Source organism: Nelumbo nucifera, chromosome 3, assembly GCF_055504915.1.
Source record: "Nelumbo nucifera cultivar China Antique chromosome 3, China Antique-T2T, whole genome shotgun sequence".
In the NCBI taxonomy this organism is placed as follows: Eukaryota; Viridiplantae; Streptophyta; class Magnoliopsida; order Proteales; family Nelumbonaceae; genus Nelumbo; species Nelumbo nucifera.
The window spans coordinates 53,011,239-53,028,769 of NC_142651.1; the positions used below are offsets into that span (position 1 = coordinate 53,011,239).

General features: G+C 38.4%; 1 protein-coding gene across 1 annotated transcript; it reads left to right on the forward strand.

Moving 5' to 3' along the window:
• The first annotated feature begins 257 nt into the window (after window positions 1–257).
• On the forward strand, window positions 258–14,652 carry ABCI19 (P-loop containing nucleoside triphosphate hydrolases superfamily protein). Its single transcript, XM_010264055.3, has 6 exons — window positions 258–464; window positions 1,305–1,465; window positions 11,510–11,561; window positions 11,961–12,097; window positions 13,686–13,772; window positions 13,864–14,652. The coding sequence occupies exons 1-6, from the start codon at window positions 281–283 to the stop codon at window positions 14,149–14,151; spliced, it is 909 nt and encodes a 302-aa protein (XP_010262357.1). The 5' UTR covers window positions 258–280; the 3' UTR covers window positions 14,152–14,652.
• The last annotated feature ends 2,879 nt before the right edge of the window (window positions 14,653–17,531 follow it).

Sequence of the window (17,531 nt, forward strand, 5' to 3'; positions counted from 1 at the left end):
AGTAAAACCTAAAATAAAATTAAACCATTTTTTTCATTTGCACTCCTATACTTTTATATTAATGTAAAATTATATTGCAATCAAACACAGCCTTACGAATATATCTTGAGTGCCTTGTTGCGACACGTCCCTCCAGTAACGACGTTCACCTTGTGGACCCATATAATGACGTCGACCACACCAATAATTGACACGTGTCAAAGGCGGGCGGTAGTTAGGTAGACAGCGCAAAGATTATAAGGGCCAAAAGTGGAGAAAGGCAGTCGTTGTAGCGGGAAACATGAAAAAACAGAACATGGTGATGGGGAAGGAAGAGCTGCAGTCAAGAGAAGTAGAGGAATCAAGTTGTATCGAAGTCTCTGCTTTGCATTTCGCCTACGACGGGCAGCCTCCGCTCTTCGCCAATTTCAATCTCAGGATCTCTCGTGGATCTCGATGTCTTCTTGTTGGTGCTAATGGGTCAGGTATATGAATCATTTTTTTCTTTGATTCTAGCGATTACCGTAATTGAGTTATGGGTGCATGAGATTTTTCCCTAATTAGAAGAAAATTCTTGGCTTCTCTGGTTTTCTACAAGATTTTCCTTGTAGTCAGCTGTGATTATCTTAACATACAACCATGGGAAATTGTGTTGTTCCCTACAGTCTACTGATAACAAAGCCTCCTATATGTTTGAAACCACAGTTACTCAACGCTTATAGGATAGATATTTTATGTTTTTTTTCCCTTCTCTTTCTTTAGCTACTGACCTTAAGGCAGGCATGTTTGATTTTCGATTTCTGCCCCCTATTTCGTACTTGTGGAGAGATTTCTCTGGATGCCATGTACCTGAGAATTGGGAAGGTCCTTTTCTTCCAATCTGTGAAATGTATCTCAGATTTCTTTATCTTGTTTGTTTTGAATCTGTCCTGTTGTTTGTTTATTACATTCTATTAACTTGGATCCTTCAGATGAATTCTGTTCATGATTTCTTCTCGTCATATTTGTTAGGTTATCGGTGGGGATCCTTTTGAGCTGCATATATGCTAGTTTATTTATGAAGCATAGATGATAAGGACATTGTATATACATTAGTGCAACAAATTTAACTGTGCAAACCCCTTGACGTTGACACGGATGTAAAATATTAAAATCTTACTACCTCATACTGAAGTTGGGCATAAGATTCAAACACTGCTTTCTAGTTGACAGTTTTTATGACCTTTTATGTGTGGGTGATAAGCTGGATTGAATTTTTTGGATAAAGCTATGATGTCCTTTCCCCTTTTCTCCTGTAAACCTAATGTTATTCAGTGCTCATGTAGGGAAGACTACTTTGCTAAAGATTCTGGCTGGCAAGCATATGGTTGGAGGAAGAGATGTAGTGCGGGTGCTAAATTGTTCTGCTTTTCATGATACACATCTGGTCTGCAGTGGTGACTTAGCCTACTTGGGCGGATCTTGGAGTAAAAACATTGGATCTGCTGTGAGTATTTATTTTCTTTCATCATTATGAACATTCTCAAGGATTAAACTTGAATTTCTTTTATATCTTGTCAAGACATGATATGCACATATAGAAAATCAGATAAGCTTTTGTGAATGTCCTTTGCAAGAATTAGTAGCCAATATGACTTGTTTGTCTAGCCTTAAAAAGTAAAAAACAACAGAGATCGTTCCAAGAAGTTGAATCTATTATAGACATAGTAGTCGATCTAGACTACAATCAGTCTTGAATTAAAAAGAAAAAAGTATGAAAATTTGAAGAGAAGAAGAATAGAAGAGAGGAAGAAAAGAAGTACACGAAGAGAGTTTCAGAAAAGAGAGAGAGTAGGTCATAATTTCTGCCGACCCTCTCTTAGTATTTATAACTATTGGCTGACTGTAAAAGGTCTGAATTGCCCTTATTGTTTACATGGCAAATAGAATAAGAAATAACTAATAATAAAGCTGAAATAACTACCAACCAACACTGTCATATCTAACAGAAATATTGCTGCCATACGAACACTGTGGGGACCACATCAGTGGGGTCCACATTAGTGTTCTTTACACTCCCCCTCAAGTTGGGAATAGATATTTGTCATTCCCAACTTGCATAGATCTGCCTCTAACTTCTTCCTTAGAACAGCCTTGGTGAGAAGATCTACAAGCTACATGTTGGAGGTGATATACGGAAGACACACTTCTTGAGATGAAATCCTTTCTCTGACAAAATGTCGGTCTACTTCAATATGCTTAGTTTTGTCATATTGTACCAGATTATGAGCTATATTAATAGCAGTCTGATTATCACAATACAGCATTAAGGGCTTCTCATAAGTAATACCCAACTCCTCAAATAGTGATTTCAACCATAGGATTTCAGCCACACCATTAGCGATGGACCTGTATTTAGCTTTTGCACTAAAACGAGAAACAACACTTTGCTTCTTACTCCTCTAGGAGACCATGTTACCTCCTACAAAAGCACAATATCCAGAGGTAGACCTTCTATCATCAATACTCTCAGCCCAATCAGCATCTGTATAAAACTCTATCTTCATGTGATTATTATTCTTGAATAGTATATCTCTACCTGGGCACCTCTTCAAATATGTTAATATCCTCTCAACTACAAGTAAGTGAGTAGTCCTAGGAGAGTGCATATACTGACTGACAATGCTGACCGCATAACTGATGTTCGGTCGTGTGAGACAAAGATAGAGGAGTTTCCCAACTAACCGCTGGAACATAGCTTTATCTTCAAGTGGCTCTCCACCCTCTGCACTGATCTTGTGATTCTGTTCAATAGGTGTATCTGTAGACTTAACACCTAACTTTCCAGTTTCTTCCAACAAATCTAAAACATGCTTTTTTTGAAACAAAAATCCCATGTTTAGATCTAGCTACCTCAATACCCAAGAAGTATTGTAACTCTCCTAGATCTTTCACCTCAAATTCTTGATGGAGTTGTTTGAGAGACTCAATCTCACCATTATCATTCCCTGTCACTACAATATCATCCACGTATACAGCAAGCAAGGTCAAGGAAGAGTCCACTCTCTTAATGAACAATGTATGGTCTGACTGGGCCTGTACATAGTCGAACCTTTCAAGGGCTTGTCTGAATCTATCAAACCAAGCTCTGGGGGACTGTTTTAGTCCATACAAAGCTTTATTCAACCGGCAAACCTTCTTTCCTGTGTCTGCATCATAAAATCCAGGAGGCAACTGCATGTAGACTTCTTCCTGCAAGTCTCCATTGAGGAAGGCATTTTTGACATCCATTTGGAACAAGGGCCAAGAGTAACTGGCTGCAATGGACAATAAAACTCTAATAGTGATCATCTTTGTTACTAGAGCAAAAGTCTCCAAGTAGTCTATACCATAAATCTGAGTAAATTCCTTTGCAACTAATCGAACCTTATACCTTTCAATGGAACCATCAGCATTATGTTTCACAGTAAATGCCCATCTACATCCAACCTGTTTCTTCCCTTTAGGCTGGTCAACTAGCTCCCAAGTATTATTCCTCAAAAGAGCATCTATTTCAACCTTCATTGCATCTTTCCACTCAGGAACTGACAAGGCCTCCTGCACTGTTCTGGGGATAGGAATATCAGCAATAGATGTGAAGGACTTGTAAGAAGGGGACAAGTGATCATAGGACAAGAATTGGGAAATGCAGTGGGCTGTGGATGTGGTGCAACGCCCTTTGCCTTTACAGATTGCAATGGGGAGGTCAAGGTCATCCAAAGGATGTAAGGGCTCAACAGTGGAAGGTATCTCAATGGAACCCGTAGTACCTGGATCTGAATCCATAGAAGGAACTGGGGCTGGCCTGGACTACTGATGACCGAAATCAACATGCCTCCACCGCCTGTGATAGACTCTCAAATCCTGGCACCTTTGACACTCCTCCCCATTACATCCCTCATCACTTAATGGAATAGGTAAAGGAACTTCTGATGAGTAACCCTGCACTCACTACTCTCCCCCTGAGGAGAAACCCTAAGATAATAGGGTACATTCTCGAAGAAAGTAACATCCATAGAGACAAATCTTTTCCCAAAAGTGAGTTCATAGCAGCAATATCCCTTTTGAGTTTGTGCATCACCGAGAAAAATACATTTGGAGGCCTTAGGATCAAATTTGGAACGTTGAGGTCTAAGAATTTGAACAAAGCAAGTACAACCAAAGGTTTTAAGGGGAGCAGTAAACAAGTCTTTATCAGGGTATAGGAGGGTAAATGGAGGCTTCATGTCAAGAACCCGTGAAGGAACTCGGTTAATGAGATACACTACTATAAGAATAGCATCTCCCCAAAAACGAATAGGCACATTGGAGTTAAACATGATGCTTTTGGCCACCTCCAATATGTGCCTATTCTTCCTCTCAGCAACCCCATTCTGCTGTGGTGTATGAGGACAAGTACTTTGGTGGATAATCCCATGGTCAAGCAAATAGGAGGCTAATTGGTTGGCAAAGTATTCTTTCGCATTATCGGATCTGAAGATTTTGATTTTGACTCCAAATTGGGTTAAAATCATCTTATGAAAGATCTGGGTCAAAGTAGGAACCTCATCTCGAGAACGCATAAGGTAAACCCAAGAAAACTGGGTTTAGTCATCAACAAACAACAAGAAATATCTGTACCCCCCCCACCATAGCAGTGATGCGATAAGAACCCCAAACATCGGTATGCACAATATCAAAAGGATTATTACTTCTTTTATTACTTAATGAATAAGACGTTCTACAATGCTTTGCAAGCTCACAACTCTCACATCTCAAATTGGACATCTGAACAGACTCAAATAAATCAGGAAACAAACTCTTAAAAGACCAAAAGGATAAATGACCCAACCGATTATGCCAAAGCATAGCCTGACTAACAGACTGAGAAACAAAAGACTTCCTATCTTCACTATCTTCCCAATGTGAACTCTCTCCAAGCAGATAGATTCCATTCGTCTCGCGGCCAGTCCCAATCACTTTCCTTGTCTCCAAGTCCTGAAAAACACATCGGCCATGGAAAAAGGTTACTGAACAATTCTGACGTTTTGTAATGCTACTGACTGAAAGCAAATTAGTATTAAGCTTAGGAACATGTAGAATTGAAGATAAGGATATGGCATTAGACAACTTGATGTCTTCCTTGCCAGAAATGGGAACAAGGGAACCATCAGCAATGGACACCTTATCTTTGCTAGAAGGTAAGTGATAGGTAGTGAACAGTGATGGCAAGCCAGTCATATGATCAGATGCACCTGATTCTATTAGCCAACAATGTTCAGTGTTACCTGGAGCTGAAGCATGATAAGCTGAGGCCCGAGTACCTGAATGAGCAAAAGCTGATGTGGGAGCTGATGGTGGCTGAGATGATTGAGCTAAATTGCCAACTTCCTTTTCCAACTGAGTCAGGGTGTCTAGGGGTGTGCCTTTTGTGCCCGATGAGGAGGCACAATCAGTATTAACAGCCATATTAGCATTACCCCTTTTGTTCCTGAGTTTTGCTAGGACTAAATGAGGGTGCAACTTCCAACAGGTGTCTTTAGTATGCTTGGGTTTCTTGCAATGTTCACATACTAGATCCCGCTTGTCTTCCTTCTTTACATCCCTCTCCGTATCACCTCCGGACTTAGGTTTAACTGCTGCCAAGGCAAGTGGGAAGGGTTGATGCTGCATCATAACCTTTCTCCTAGTCTCTTCACTGTGCACTAAGGAGTAGGCTTGTGATAGGGTCACACTGTCTCTTGTCAGTAGTTGCTGTTTCACAATGTCATACTCAGGATTCAGACCAGCTAAGAACTCAAAAACCCTATTAGTCTCAACCTGCTTTCTATGAGTCTGTGCATCCTTCTGGCCTTCCCACTTAAGTGTTTCTAGGTGGTCAATTTCATGCCACAAAGATTTCAGTGTAGAGAAGTAAACCGAGACTGGTTTCTCTTCTTGCTTAAGGTTGTTAACTTCACATTTCAATTCATAAGCCCTAGCAGCATTAAGGGGTTGGGAGTAGGTCTCTTTCATGACACCCTAGATTTCCTTGGATTTTTTGCCCACAAATAGTTCCGGCTGATATGTGGCTGCATAGAGTTGCACAGCCATGTCATAACCAAATAGTTCTCCTGAACCCATTTGGTATAGGTTTGGTCCTCCTTAATTGGTTCTTTCACATCTCCCAACAAGTAGCTCAGTTTTCCCCTACCCCCAATGGCCATCATGGCCGATTGAGCCCATTCTAGGTAGTTTGATCCATCAAACTTAACTGTTGTAATCTAAAAGGTATTCTCAGACATGTTACCAGAATTGCTAGTCCCAAAAAACACCTTCCCCTTGACTCTTGAACTCCATTCTTGATCAAGAATTAATAAAAGAAACTTTTTTAATTACTGTAATAGGAGAAACAACACCCAAACAACTTATAACAGCCGGCCTAGTTCTTCCAAAGAACACAGAAAACAGAATTCTGAATGAAACCAGTTCAAATTCTGATCTGAAACAAATAACAGTTCTGAATTTTAGGGTTTTCTCTCAAAACCCTAAAGAAAACACAAAAATTCTGAAGCACCTCTCAGACTAAACCAAGATTATCTTTTCTGAACAGAATCACAAGAGAAAGCTTACTTTATGAAAAAATCTCTGGCCACCACCTTCTGGTTGATGCGAAACCCAAATCTTGAGGATCCGAAGCTTCTTCTGATTCTTCCTGACTACTGGAACTCTCCCAGACTTCTACAATCTCTTCAGTAGCAGCCACACACTACCAGTAACCTCCAAGAATCAGCTGATCCTCCTCCCTTGTTGAAAAACTTCCAAACCTAGGTGGTTCTCATGCAATCGGCCTAATCATACTAGCATAAGAGCTCCTAGGTCGGCTCTGATACCAAGTAGTCGATCTAGACTACAATCAGTCTTGAATTAAAAAGAAAAAAGGATAAAAAATTGAAGAGAAGAAGAAGAGAAGAGAGGAAGAAAAGAAGTACACGAAGAGAGTTTTAGAAAAGAGAGAGAGTAGGTCATAATTTCTGCCGACCCTCTCTTAGTATTTATAACTATTGGCTAACTGTAAAAGGGCTGAATTGCCCTTATTGCTTACATGGAAAATAGAATAAGAAATAACTAATAATAAAGCTGAAATAGCTAACTGAAATAACTACCAACTAACACTATCATATCTAACAGAAATATTGCTGCCATACGAACACTGTGGGGACCACATCAGTGGGGTCCACATCAGTGTTCTTTACAGACATCATGTGTTCATAGTTTATACCTTAACAACAGTGCTTTATTGATAGTTTTTGATAGGTAACTGAAAATCCTTATTGTGTTATATCAATGAATAGAATGTACACAACATGCTAGACAGCCTGATGTTTTGGGATGGGGAAAAGGGACAGAAAATATGTAGGGAGATTAAAGAGAGTACTTTTTAGAAGGATCATTCTACCACCAAAAGAGAAGTATTTAGCCTTCCAAGATGACAACTTCTTTTCCAATCTTTCAATAATTGGATCCCATATGGCAACAGAGGAACCTTTAGCTCCCAATGGAAGGCCCAAACACTTTACCGGAAGCTGCTCCACCTGGCTAGACAAAACAGTAGCACAATCTTCAAAGTTAGGGACATCACCCACTGGTATGACTTGACTTTTGTTAAGGTTGACTTTCAGCCCTGTGACAACTTCAAACCAACTGAGGATCCCAGGCAGATTATCCAGTTGAGCAAGAGAAGCATCTAAAAAACATAAGGTGTCATCCGCAAACTGAAGGATGTTCACTTTTTCACCCCCTGGGGAAATTGCAAACCCTTCCCACAGACCAGAAGCTGCTGCCTTCTAACTAAATAGAGTAAGGATCTCTGCAATACAAATAAAGAGAAGGGGAGAAAGGGGGTCTCCCTGCCTTAACCCTCTAGAGCTCTCAAAAAAGCCTGCAGATTGACCATTAATCGGAATAGAAAATTTGGGGGAAGAAACACAAACTTTCATCCAATTCCTCCACTTTTGCCCAAAGTTAATCTTTTCCAGGACTTTGTCTAAACAATTCCAATTAACATGGTCATAGGCTTTTTCAATATCCAGTTTGTAAACCAAACCTGGACATCCCTCTCTCATCCTTGAATCCAACAACTCATTTGCAATAAGAATTGAGTCAATCATTTGCCTACCCGGCACAAAAGCACTTTGATTTTTTTAGAACACACTGTCCAAAACTCCTTTCATCCTTTCGGCTAAGACCTTAGCCAAAATCATGTAAAAGCTATTCAGAAGGCTAATTGGTCTGAAATCTTTGACATGTACAGCCCCTTCAATCTTAGGAATGAGAGTGATAAAGACATTATTCAAGCTCTTTTGAAGGGATCATTAGAATGGAATGACTGGAAGGCATTTAAGATATCTTGCTTCACAAAATCCCAGCACTTAACATAAAATAAGTTGGAGAAGCCATCCGGGCCAGGGGATTTCTCATTGTCCAAGCTGCTGATAGCCATCTTAATCTCCTCTTCGGAAAAAGGTTTTTCAAGATAAATCCATTGATCTTCACTAAGCCTTTTAAAAGGTGGTACCACCACTTAAGAATCCCCTTCTATCTCTATATTATCAATGTTCATTGACCTGGCCAGCCTCATCCCTTGTTGTAATGCTGATAGCTCAGCTCTTATAGAGTCCCCATTACTAATTGGGCCTGAGAACATTGCTGTGACAGCTCCATTTTCATCTCTAAAATCTCCACCTACTCCAAAAGGTGGTGGATTGCCAATGCTGCAATCATTGGAATTAAGCTTTATAACGTTGTTCTGGGTGGTTCCCATTTCCTTTGAGGCACTATTTGTGATCTGATAAGCTGGCAACCTCTCTCAACTTCCTTAGAATGTTGTCCATTGATATCAAATTAAAAATATCCATTGTTTTTACCTAATCTGCTACTTCCGCTATAATGTTCTTAATTATTGCTTCCTTGGAATGACTTTTCCCATTGAAATGCTTCATCGGTATTCCTATGATGTAATAAAGGCAGTTTACCCTGATGATAGTTTGTGATAATATATTGTAGTTCAAGCAACTTGTAAAGGATGGTTTGAATTACTTAACCATAGTACTCCATGTAACTCATTGCATTGGTCTGTTCCCCAAATAATCTTGCTTGTATGATGCAATGAAAATGGTAGAAAACCAAACTATGTGATAGGAACTGATCAGCACCCTTGAAGACTTATTCTGGAAAGAAGAAGGCCTTACAACAGGTCCTGATATGGCATAGTGATGGTACTTGGGATTTGGACTGAATTGAATATCAAGGGTATTTTTGTCATTTTTTGTGCAGTCCAATGATAGGGTTTAAATTGTCTAGTTATAGTTTGTTTATGTTTAAAATTTCAGAGTCATTGCATAAGTAGGATTAGAGTTATTGAGTCTTCTTTGAATTGAAATAGGATATGACAACTTAGTTTGGATCCTACTAGGATTATTGAGTCTAACAGTTTGACTCCTAGGATTATTATGAGTTTAGACTCTATAAATATGTATGGACGTTTTACACAAAGGCAATGAAATATATTGAGTTTTCTTCAGCTTATGCTAGCTATGGAGAGTGATTCCCATGCCCTAGAGTGATTCTAGGCACCCTGTGAGTGATTCCAGGTATTTTCTCTCTTCTTTCTCTCCATATTTTCTCTTTTATTCCTTCAAGAAGTCTTTACAACCATCAACAGCCATAAAACTTTGATCAAGAAGATTATTCAACATTCTCTAAGGACTAGAACTGAGCTGGTCCAACATCACTATGTGAAACGGATCATAAACCTCTCAAGGGTCAATGGACAACCAACAACAATACATGCTAATTGATGGTTCTCTAATAAAAGTAACCTATCTACTCCTTTAGCCAGTCTGTTTTCTTAAGGAGTTAGCTGTTCATCTGGTTGCCAAGGATCTAGCCTACCTGACAAAATGTTGAGGAGTCTTTGAGCTAGTAAATGATGAAAGCATCCACACATATGTTGTTCTGGGAGTCAACTTCAACACTTGGTCCAAAAGTAACACAATTATTCCTTACTACATTTTTTTTCTCTTTGAGGAAACAAGTTGAAAGTTAAAAAGTTGGGGACTAAAGAATCATAGGTAGAAACCATGCTTTGTCTAAGCATCTCATGCCTCTCTAAGGGATTTGGATACTAGATAATAGATTACTTTATTAAAGAATTAGTTTTAAACAAGGTTTTAAAAGGCATAGTTGAGGCATAATGGCCCAAAAAGGTGAGGCGGAAGCCTCAAGGCGTTGCAAGGTGTAAGCCTCAAAGTTTAAGAAAAAAATTAATTGAAGTTTGTAAATTGATGAAAATAAAATAATAATTAGTCAACTAACAATTATAAATATTTCAATTTTATGTAAAAAACCAATTTAGAAGAAGGGAAACAACTTAGTTGATTTGATCTAATAATAATATAGGGCCAGTATTGTAGATCTTGTTGTCTATCCCAAAAGGCAAGTATTATTGCTATTGTTATTGTTATTGTTATTAAAAAGAAAAAAGATCCATTAGTAGAAGAAATAAGAAATATAACAAATTTGGGACACTACATTTAGAATAATAAGAAAAATCTCACTTGATTTATCCGAAAGAAACTAAGTACTTGATTAGTCCTTTTTGCATTGAACTCTCTTAAAACACTAAGAAAAACTAATAGAATTTGGTTTGCCTTATTGGTTTTTCTTTTTTAATTTTTTATTTGGCCTATAATTATTGAAGTGTTTTTCCTATGTGTTTTAAATTATAAAAATTTATATTTTTTTTGCATTAAATCACCAAGTAATCATTAATACTTGAGGCTTTTGCCTTTTTATGCCTCAGGCTACACCTCATGCCTGGAGGCTTGAGGCTTATGCCTCATTCTGACAAAGGCTTTAAAGCCTCACATCAAAGTTTTGAGGCTTAGGCCTCGAGGCAAAATTTGTGTGCCTCGCCTCAAGGCTTGAGCCTTTTAAAACAATGGTTTTAAATTCCTGCAATTGACAGTCAGGTCCTAGAATACATCATATATGGCAAGATTTTGTTGACAAGATGAGTTTTTTTTTTCTTTTTTTTTTTTTTGGCAAAGACTTCTTATGTGGACAACTGATAGTAGAGTTAAAATTGGAAGGACATCCTGTCTTTTGTCTAATGTAGGCATGGTGTCCAGTACATCGAGACTGTTTAATGTTGCCCCTTTAGATATGTAATATGTAAGGATATACAAAATAAACCATAAGGACAGTCTTGCTATTTTAAGTTTTGTGGGGGTTGGTGTGATGGTATGTCATGTTTGATATATATTTTGGACATAGCATATGTGTTTCTGTCCAAATTTATTTAGTTGCAATTCAGTATCTAGATGGTGACTCAACAGTTAATATTGAATCAATTTTATGTGAAATGCTTGCATTTATAGAACCTTAATTAAATCTATTTAATGATTCTTTTAATGCCATTTAGTCTAAACCCCCATATCATGGTGTTTTCTGACACCAATTCATTCTAAGCAAATTTCTTGCATTCTTTTAGGGGGAAATTCCACTCCAGGGAGATTTTTCTGCTGAGCACATGATATTTGGAGGTAGGCTATTAATTTAAAATTTTTCATGCTACTTAATGATTTTCTCATTCTTATTGTTCTTCTTGCATTTATTTTATGTAGTTTTGGCATTGTTATTTATTTCATTCTGTAGCAAGGTCACTCTACTGTTTGCTCAACTTTGTGCACGTGCTTAGTGCTGACAATGGTATTTCATGACATAGAGACATGGAGATCTTATACACCCAAACAAAAGTGAAATGATTTTTCAAAATGGCATGCCAATGACAATTAATCAGACATTTGAAAAAAAAAATGATTTTGCATATACCTTCCACTCCAAAATTTCAGTGACCATTTTGAGTGTAAGAGAAGAATGAATGCATTGCCGAATTTCACATTGCTTTTCCTTTGTTTTGCTTTACTTTGGGTTGTTGGCAGTTGAAGGGACTGATCCTGTTAGGAGACAGAAATTGATCGAACTACTTGACATTGATCTGCAGTGGCGGATGCATAAAGTATCTGATGGGCAGCGACGCCGTGTCCAAATCTGCATGGGTCTTCTTCATCTGTTCCAGGTATTTTCACCTTCCGTGGTTTATTCTATTGGTACACGTTAATGTACAAGTTGCATCTATTGTTGTGCCAGACTAGGCTAGCCTGATGGACATCTGTAGTCATTGCAATTTTAGATGCCTTTTGGGATAGACAGCAAGATCTACAGTACTGGCCCTGTACATGAAAAACACTTAATATACAAATGGATTTGTTTGGGCCATAACTTGGAATTATCTTAGGCCCAAGGTTTCAAACTTCATATTTGGTTTGAAGTTCAGACCAAATGAAATGCAATTGATTTGTGAAAGCTTATGCAAACTAGCAGTAACATTGCTAAGATGATAATAATCTGGGTGAGACTTTAAAAGATGATGACAGAATGATATTGATACTTATGCAGCATACATTATATTGCCATAGCAACCATTTAAAGCTAGAAAATATAGGGCATGCCAACTTACACAAGTTCTCACATTCGACATTCAAATTGAATCTGACATCCTTTATCTTGAGTATGCAACATTTAGGTAGGACCAATCAACATATGCTGAAGTTAAACTATAACCTTTTTTTTATTGTTAAATTTAAGTAGAGCTTTTTGGACTTGATCAACATTTTATAATGCTCATATTCCAGCAAGGTTTCATGTTGAGTCCATCAAACTGAAATACTCCTGTAGAGATATTTTGGTTTTATGGAAGTTCAGAACAATGTCTAGGTCAACTTAAACTTGAGCTGTTAAATTACCCAGTATTAGGTCACACTTGAGTTCATGTCTACAAAATTTGTTCCATGAAAGGCTATGGGTTTAACTGGGGCCTATCAGGTATCAAAGCCAAAAACACTTTCCTATTTCAATATTCTTGATATATGGTTTCTGTTTTATTAGGGAAGTATGGAAACCTCACTTGCTCTTGACCTTTTTTTTTTTTTTGGTAAGTTTTCTCTTGATCAATTTGCCAGTATGATTCAACCTAAAGGAGACTGGCAACTTCAGAATTTGTTCTTTGCTGTATGCCTCCCCCCTCTTGCTTTCATGGCTAAAACATGTGCATGCACATGATAATGATCAATGTTATAAAATCTGGGTGGTCTGACCATTCTGTTCAAGAACTGGTGGCTTCATCTTCTGGTTGGTTCTTCATTTACCAAAATCAAATTGAGTATAAGATGTAGAACCTTGGCCATGCATTTCTTTTGAAAAACATGCTAGATTTTTGTAGATGTGGATCCACACACAATGTAGATTTTATTCACATGACCATGTTTCTTGGTTGGTGTACTTGGATGTTGGATGCATATGTTGGTAGAATCTGTCATGCATCCTTGCACAGAGGATCTAGTTGCTTCTTAAGAGTAACCACGAGGCTGTGTTTTCTTGTAGTGCTACATTTACACCCTACACATAGTGGGATTCATGGTTAAGCTTGTTTGAATGTGCACAAAACATTTTTGATAAAATCAGTGCTGTTGTATATGATGTTGAGTATGTAATTATGTATCTTTATCACTTTATATACTTGCTTTCATCTACAAGCCATGCATGGCTCTAAGCTATTCCGGACCAAATTTGATATTTACCATGACCATCATTGAGGTTGTTAACAGGTACTGCTACTAGATGAGGTTACAGTTGATCTAGATGTTGTTGCAAGACTTGATTTACTTGAGTTTTTGAAGGAAGAATGTGATCAAGTAAGGACTTCGTATAATCCATTTTAACACCAATTATATTACTTTGTTTGTCATAGAACCATAGCATAATTTAGACATTTATATATTGTAGAGAGGAGCAACAATTGTGTATGCAACCCATATTTTTGATGGTTTGGAGACATGGGCTACAGATGTGGCATATGTCCAAGATGGCGACTTGAAGAAGGCAGAGAAGTTGTCCGAGCTGCAAGAGTTGAAGAGTGCTTCCAACTTGCTTTCAGTGGTTGAGTCATGGCTCCGTTCCGAAACTAAATGTGAGTGCAAGAAGGTCCTCAATCCTCCAGCCGAGACCAGGAAGACATCTCCCTTTGATAACTCTCCTTTTAGATCATCTAGGCACATGGCCTACTACCGTTGAATCTAACTCCTATTCAACCTCTGTGGGTGGTGCCCCAAATCGAGGTTTTTTACCCTGTATCAGTAAAAGAAAAATAAGCAAGGGCGAGATGATACTAGTACAATACCCCCAATATATCAAAAAACAATCCTAGAGCTACCCAATATCCACACTCCTTTAAGTTAGAAAAGGGAAAGGTGGGACTATTCTTATAAAGAATGCCGCTTTATTGGCTTTACTGTTGTGGCACGGTTGTCAGATTAAGCAACTTTGATTTTGGTCATAGATGATCTATAATTTATGTTCAACAGATTGGCATTGGTGAATCCTATTACCTAGATTCTGCTTGATGTTATTTTATTCAACCGTGCAATGCTTCCCCATGGCGTTTAGAAGGCCAAGCTGCTATGTTCCTAGCAATATTTTGAGTTGAAACACCATTTATACTTGAACTACATACATCACTGTTTGTACCTGAATGCTATTTGGTGAGAAATGTATTTTCTATTCATGTCAGCATCCAATCAACGCTACATCAGGCAAGGTGTTAAGATTTTGTTTCCCAAAGCAGAAAACATCAAATTGATGTTTCTTGAAACACCCCTCTAGCATGGATTTTCATGCACAGTGTTTTATGACTGTTAGCTCAAAACACACCTATATGGTACCTATGCGGTGGTGTTTATGATGGCATTAAAGTCATTTTCTCTACGTGGTGTAGCAGGTTTCCATTGGTTGGTGCAGAAAACTTTTTGATGTGAAATCCCCTCAGAAAAACATATGATGCAAAGTTGCAATGAAGCAGCACATATAAAACTTAAACCTCTCTTGGAATTTTCTCCTAAATACTTAAGCATTTCCTCTCTTTTCAAATTGGACTAAAAATTCCCCTGTCAAGCGATGTTATCAGACAAAAATCTCCCCCCTTTGCAAGTGATATCATGTGTGGGTTATTTTTTAACCCAAATTTGCCCTCTATTGCCCCTTCTGTCTACCATAAGAACCCTTCAGCAAACATTAAAATGAATACAAAATCTTTTTGCTTTTTTATGAATCAATAAGAATTGTTTTTCTCGTATAAAATGAGAACCAACCTCCCACATTTATCTCATTTTCCTATGTTTCTCTTTCAAGCTATTAAACAAAGGAAACAAGGAATTAGTTCAAAGAACAAAGGACATGAGATGCAATCTGAACTATTTCAAACAATAGAACTATAGAGCAGAGGGTGTGATGCAAATAGGATCCTTGGTATAACGGATATAGGTTTAAGGGTCTGTTTGGTTTGTGATTGGAATGGTTTATTCCCCCTACCTGTATGGTTCAGACAGGAATCGGAATCGGATTCTGATCGATGCTGCTTGGTTCATGAAGAGGCTGGAATTGGAATCAACTATGATTTTCAATTTTGCCCCTAATAAAAATAAAAAAGAAGAAAATGCATGAAAATACCAAAAAATGTAGAAATTGCAGAAATTTTGTAGAAAAATGCAGAAATTACAATAATTTTGTAAAAAATTCAAAAAAATGCATGAAAATACTCAAATTTTACAGAAATTGCAAAAAAAATGTAGAAATTTTGCAGGAAAATGCAGAAATTACAACGATTTCTATTATCTCTGTTTTTTCTGATCTTTTAAAAGTGCATGAAACGAGTAGAACATAGGCCCACTTGGTGGGGAAGCTCGGGATGCATGTATAAGACTAGACATAGGGATTTGGGTGGGGCGATCTCACTAAAAAAGAAGAAAGGGGGAGTGCAGGTGGATATTGAAGTATTGACGAGAGAGAGAGAGAGGGACGCTATCACGTACGAACGAAAAACCAGGAGAATCAGAGGGATTTAGAGAGAGAGAGTGAGAGAGCATAGAGTACCGTATGTATTGTATGTGTACGTAGTAGACAACGACCAGAGAGAAGAGCCAAAATGACAAGAATAGCCTTCTTAGAAGAGCAAGCTTTTCTTCGTGCACACATTAACACATAAAGCACGCTCATCGTACATAGCTTCTCTCTCTCTGATATATGTTTCTTCTAATACCTATGCTGCATTGCATCTGTTTGGAATGGGAAGGGAGATGATGCAGACAACAAGAAAAGCTAATGAGTTGTAGTTGCAGAGGGAGCAGATCAGAAGCAGAAGCAATGACGTAAATCAATGCCGTTAATTCATTTATTGGCAGAGAGAGTGGGTTCAGACTCTATCAGCCCAAGAAGGCCAGATGAGGAGGAGCAAGAAGAGTGGTAGCTGATTTGGAGGAAGAACAAGAAGGAGGAGGAGGAGGAGGAGGAGGAGGAGAATGTGAAAGAATGGTAGGATCCATCTAATGGACGCCATAAAGGTTGCGGAATGGGTGGGCGAATTTCAAAAATTTTCCTACCTTCTCCCAACTGGGAATCATATTCCCTAAATTTAGAATACAATATTCAAGGATCCTACTTGAACCATAATCAAACCAGATCTGTACCAAAATTAAATGGGAGGAATATACCTGATCCGGAGAAGCAGTATCTCCCAAAGTTGGTGTTCACGCCCAAAGAATGCACCAAGATCCGTTCCTGTTGAAGATGACACAGCTGTGGATGGAACAGAACCAGCAGGGTGCGTCCTACACACTAGATCCTTCACAAGAATCCTCTGGAAGTACTAAACACTGAATCCTTTTCAGTCTTTCTTGCAAGACTGATGTCAAGAACAGATTTCTTGACTTTCTTTTCTCTGCAAAGATCTGATCTTGCAAAGGCAGATGGCGGCGGCAGGAGGAGAACTCAAAAAACGAAAAGGCTGAACTGCTTTTCTCTTTTTCTGGAGAGTATGAGATCTGATCTCAATTTGCAGGAACCTTTCTTGCGATTTTTCTTGGTTCGAAATCTGTTGTGTTTCTCTCTCTATTGGGTAGTTTTTCTCCTCCTTTCTTCTTGATTAAGAAACCTCCTAAATCATGAGTCATCCCAATCCAAATCAGTATTTGGATAGGGGATTATCTTAATCCTATCTACAGATAGAGTTAGGTTACTCCTGATCTTATCAGGAGGTTACCAGATTCAAATCTAATTTGAATTAGGTCTCTAAGAGTGGATAAGGCGGAAGGCCCAATCCTTTTACTAACTTCAATCTCAAATTCGCCCCATGGATGGGTGATCATATCAACCCACCTCGAAATGGGCTTTTGGCCCATTAAGTGTTCAGTGTCTAATTACTTTCCAATCTGCTGCCCAGTTGGGCTTCTTTGTATGGCGTGGGACCCAAGCATTGATCTACACACCAGCCACATGGGTTCGGCCCAGCCTTTAATACAAGGCCCAGCTGAATTCACTGAAAAACTCAATGAACCCCTTGAGTCCATCATATGGACCCTATGGGCCCAACACTTACATTAAGTGGTCCCTAGGCCAAGCCA

What these genes read in the sequence shown, in the direction of transcription:
- ABCI19 (XM_010264055.3), top strand. Translation starts at nt 281, where the DNA reads ATGAAAAAACAGAACATGGTGATGGGGAAGGAAGAGCTGCAGTCAAGA. An exon ending in GTCTTCTTCATCTGTTCCAG is followed by an intron (nt 12,098 to 13,685) that starts GTATTTTCACCT and finishes GGTTGTTAACAG; the next exon opens with GTACTGCTACTAGATGAGGT. An exon ending in TGAAGGAAGAATGTGATCAA is followed by an intron (nt 13,773 to 13,863) that starts GTAAGGACTTCG and finishes TATATATTGTAG; the next exon opens with AGAGGAGCAACAATTGTGTA.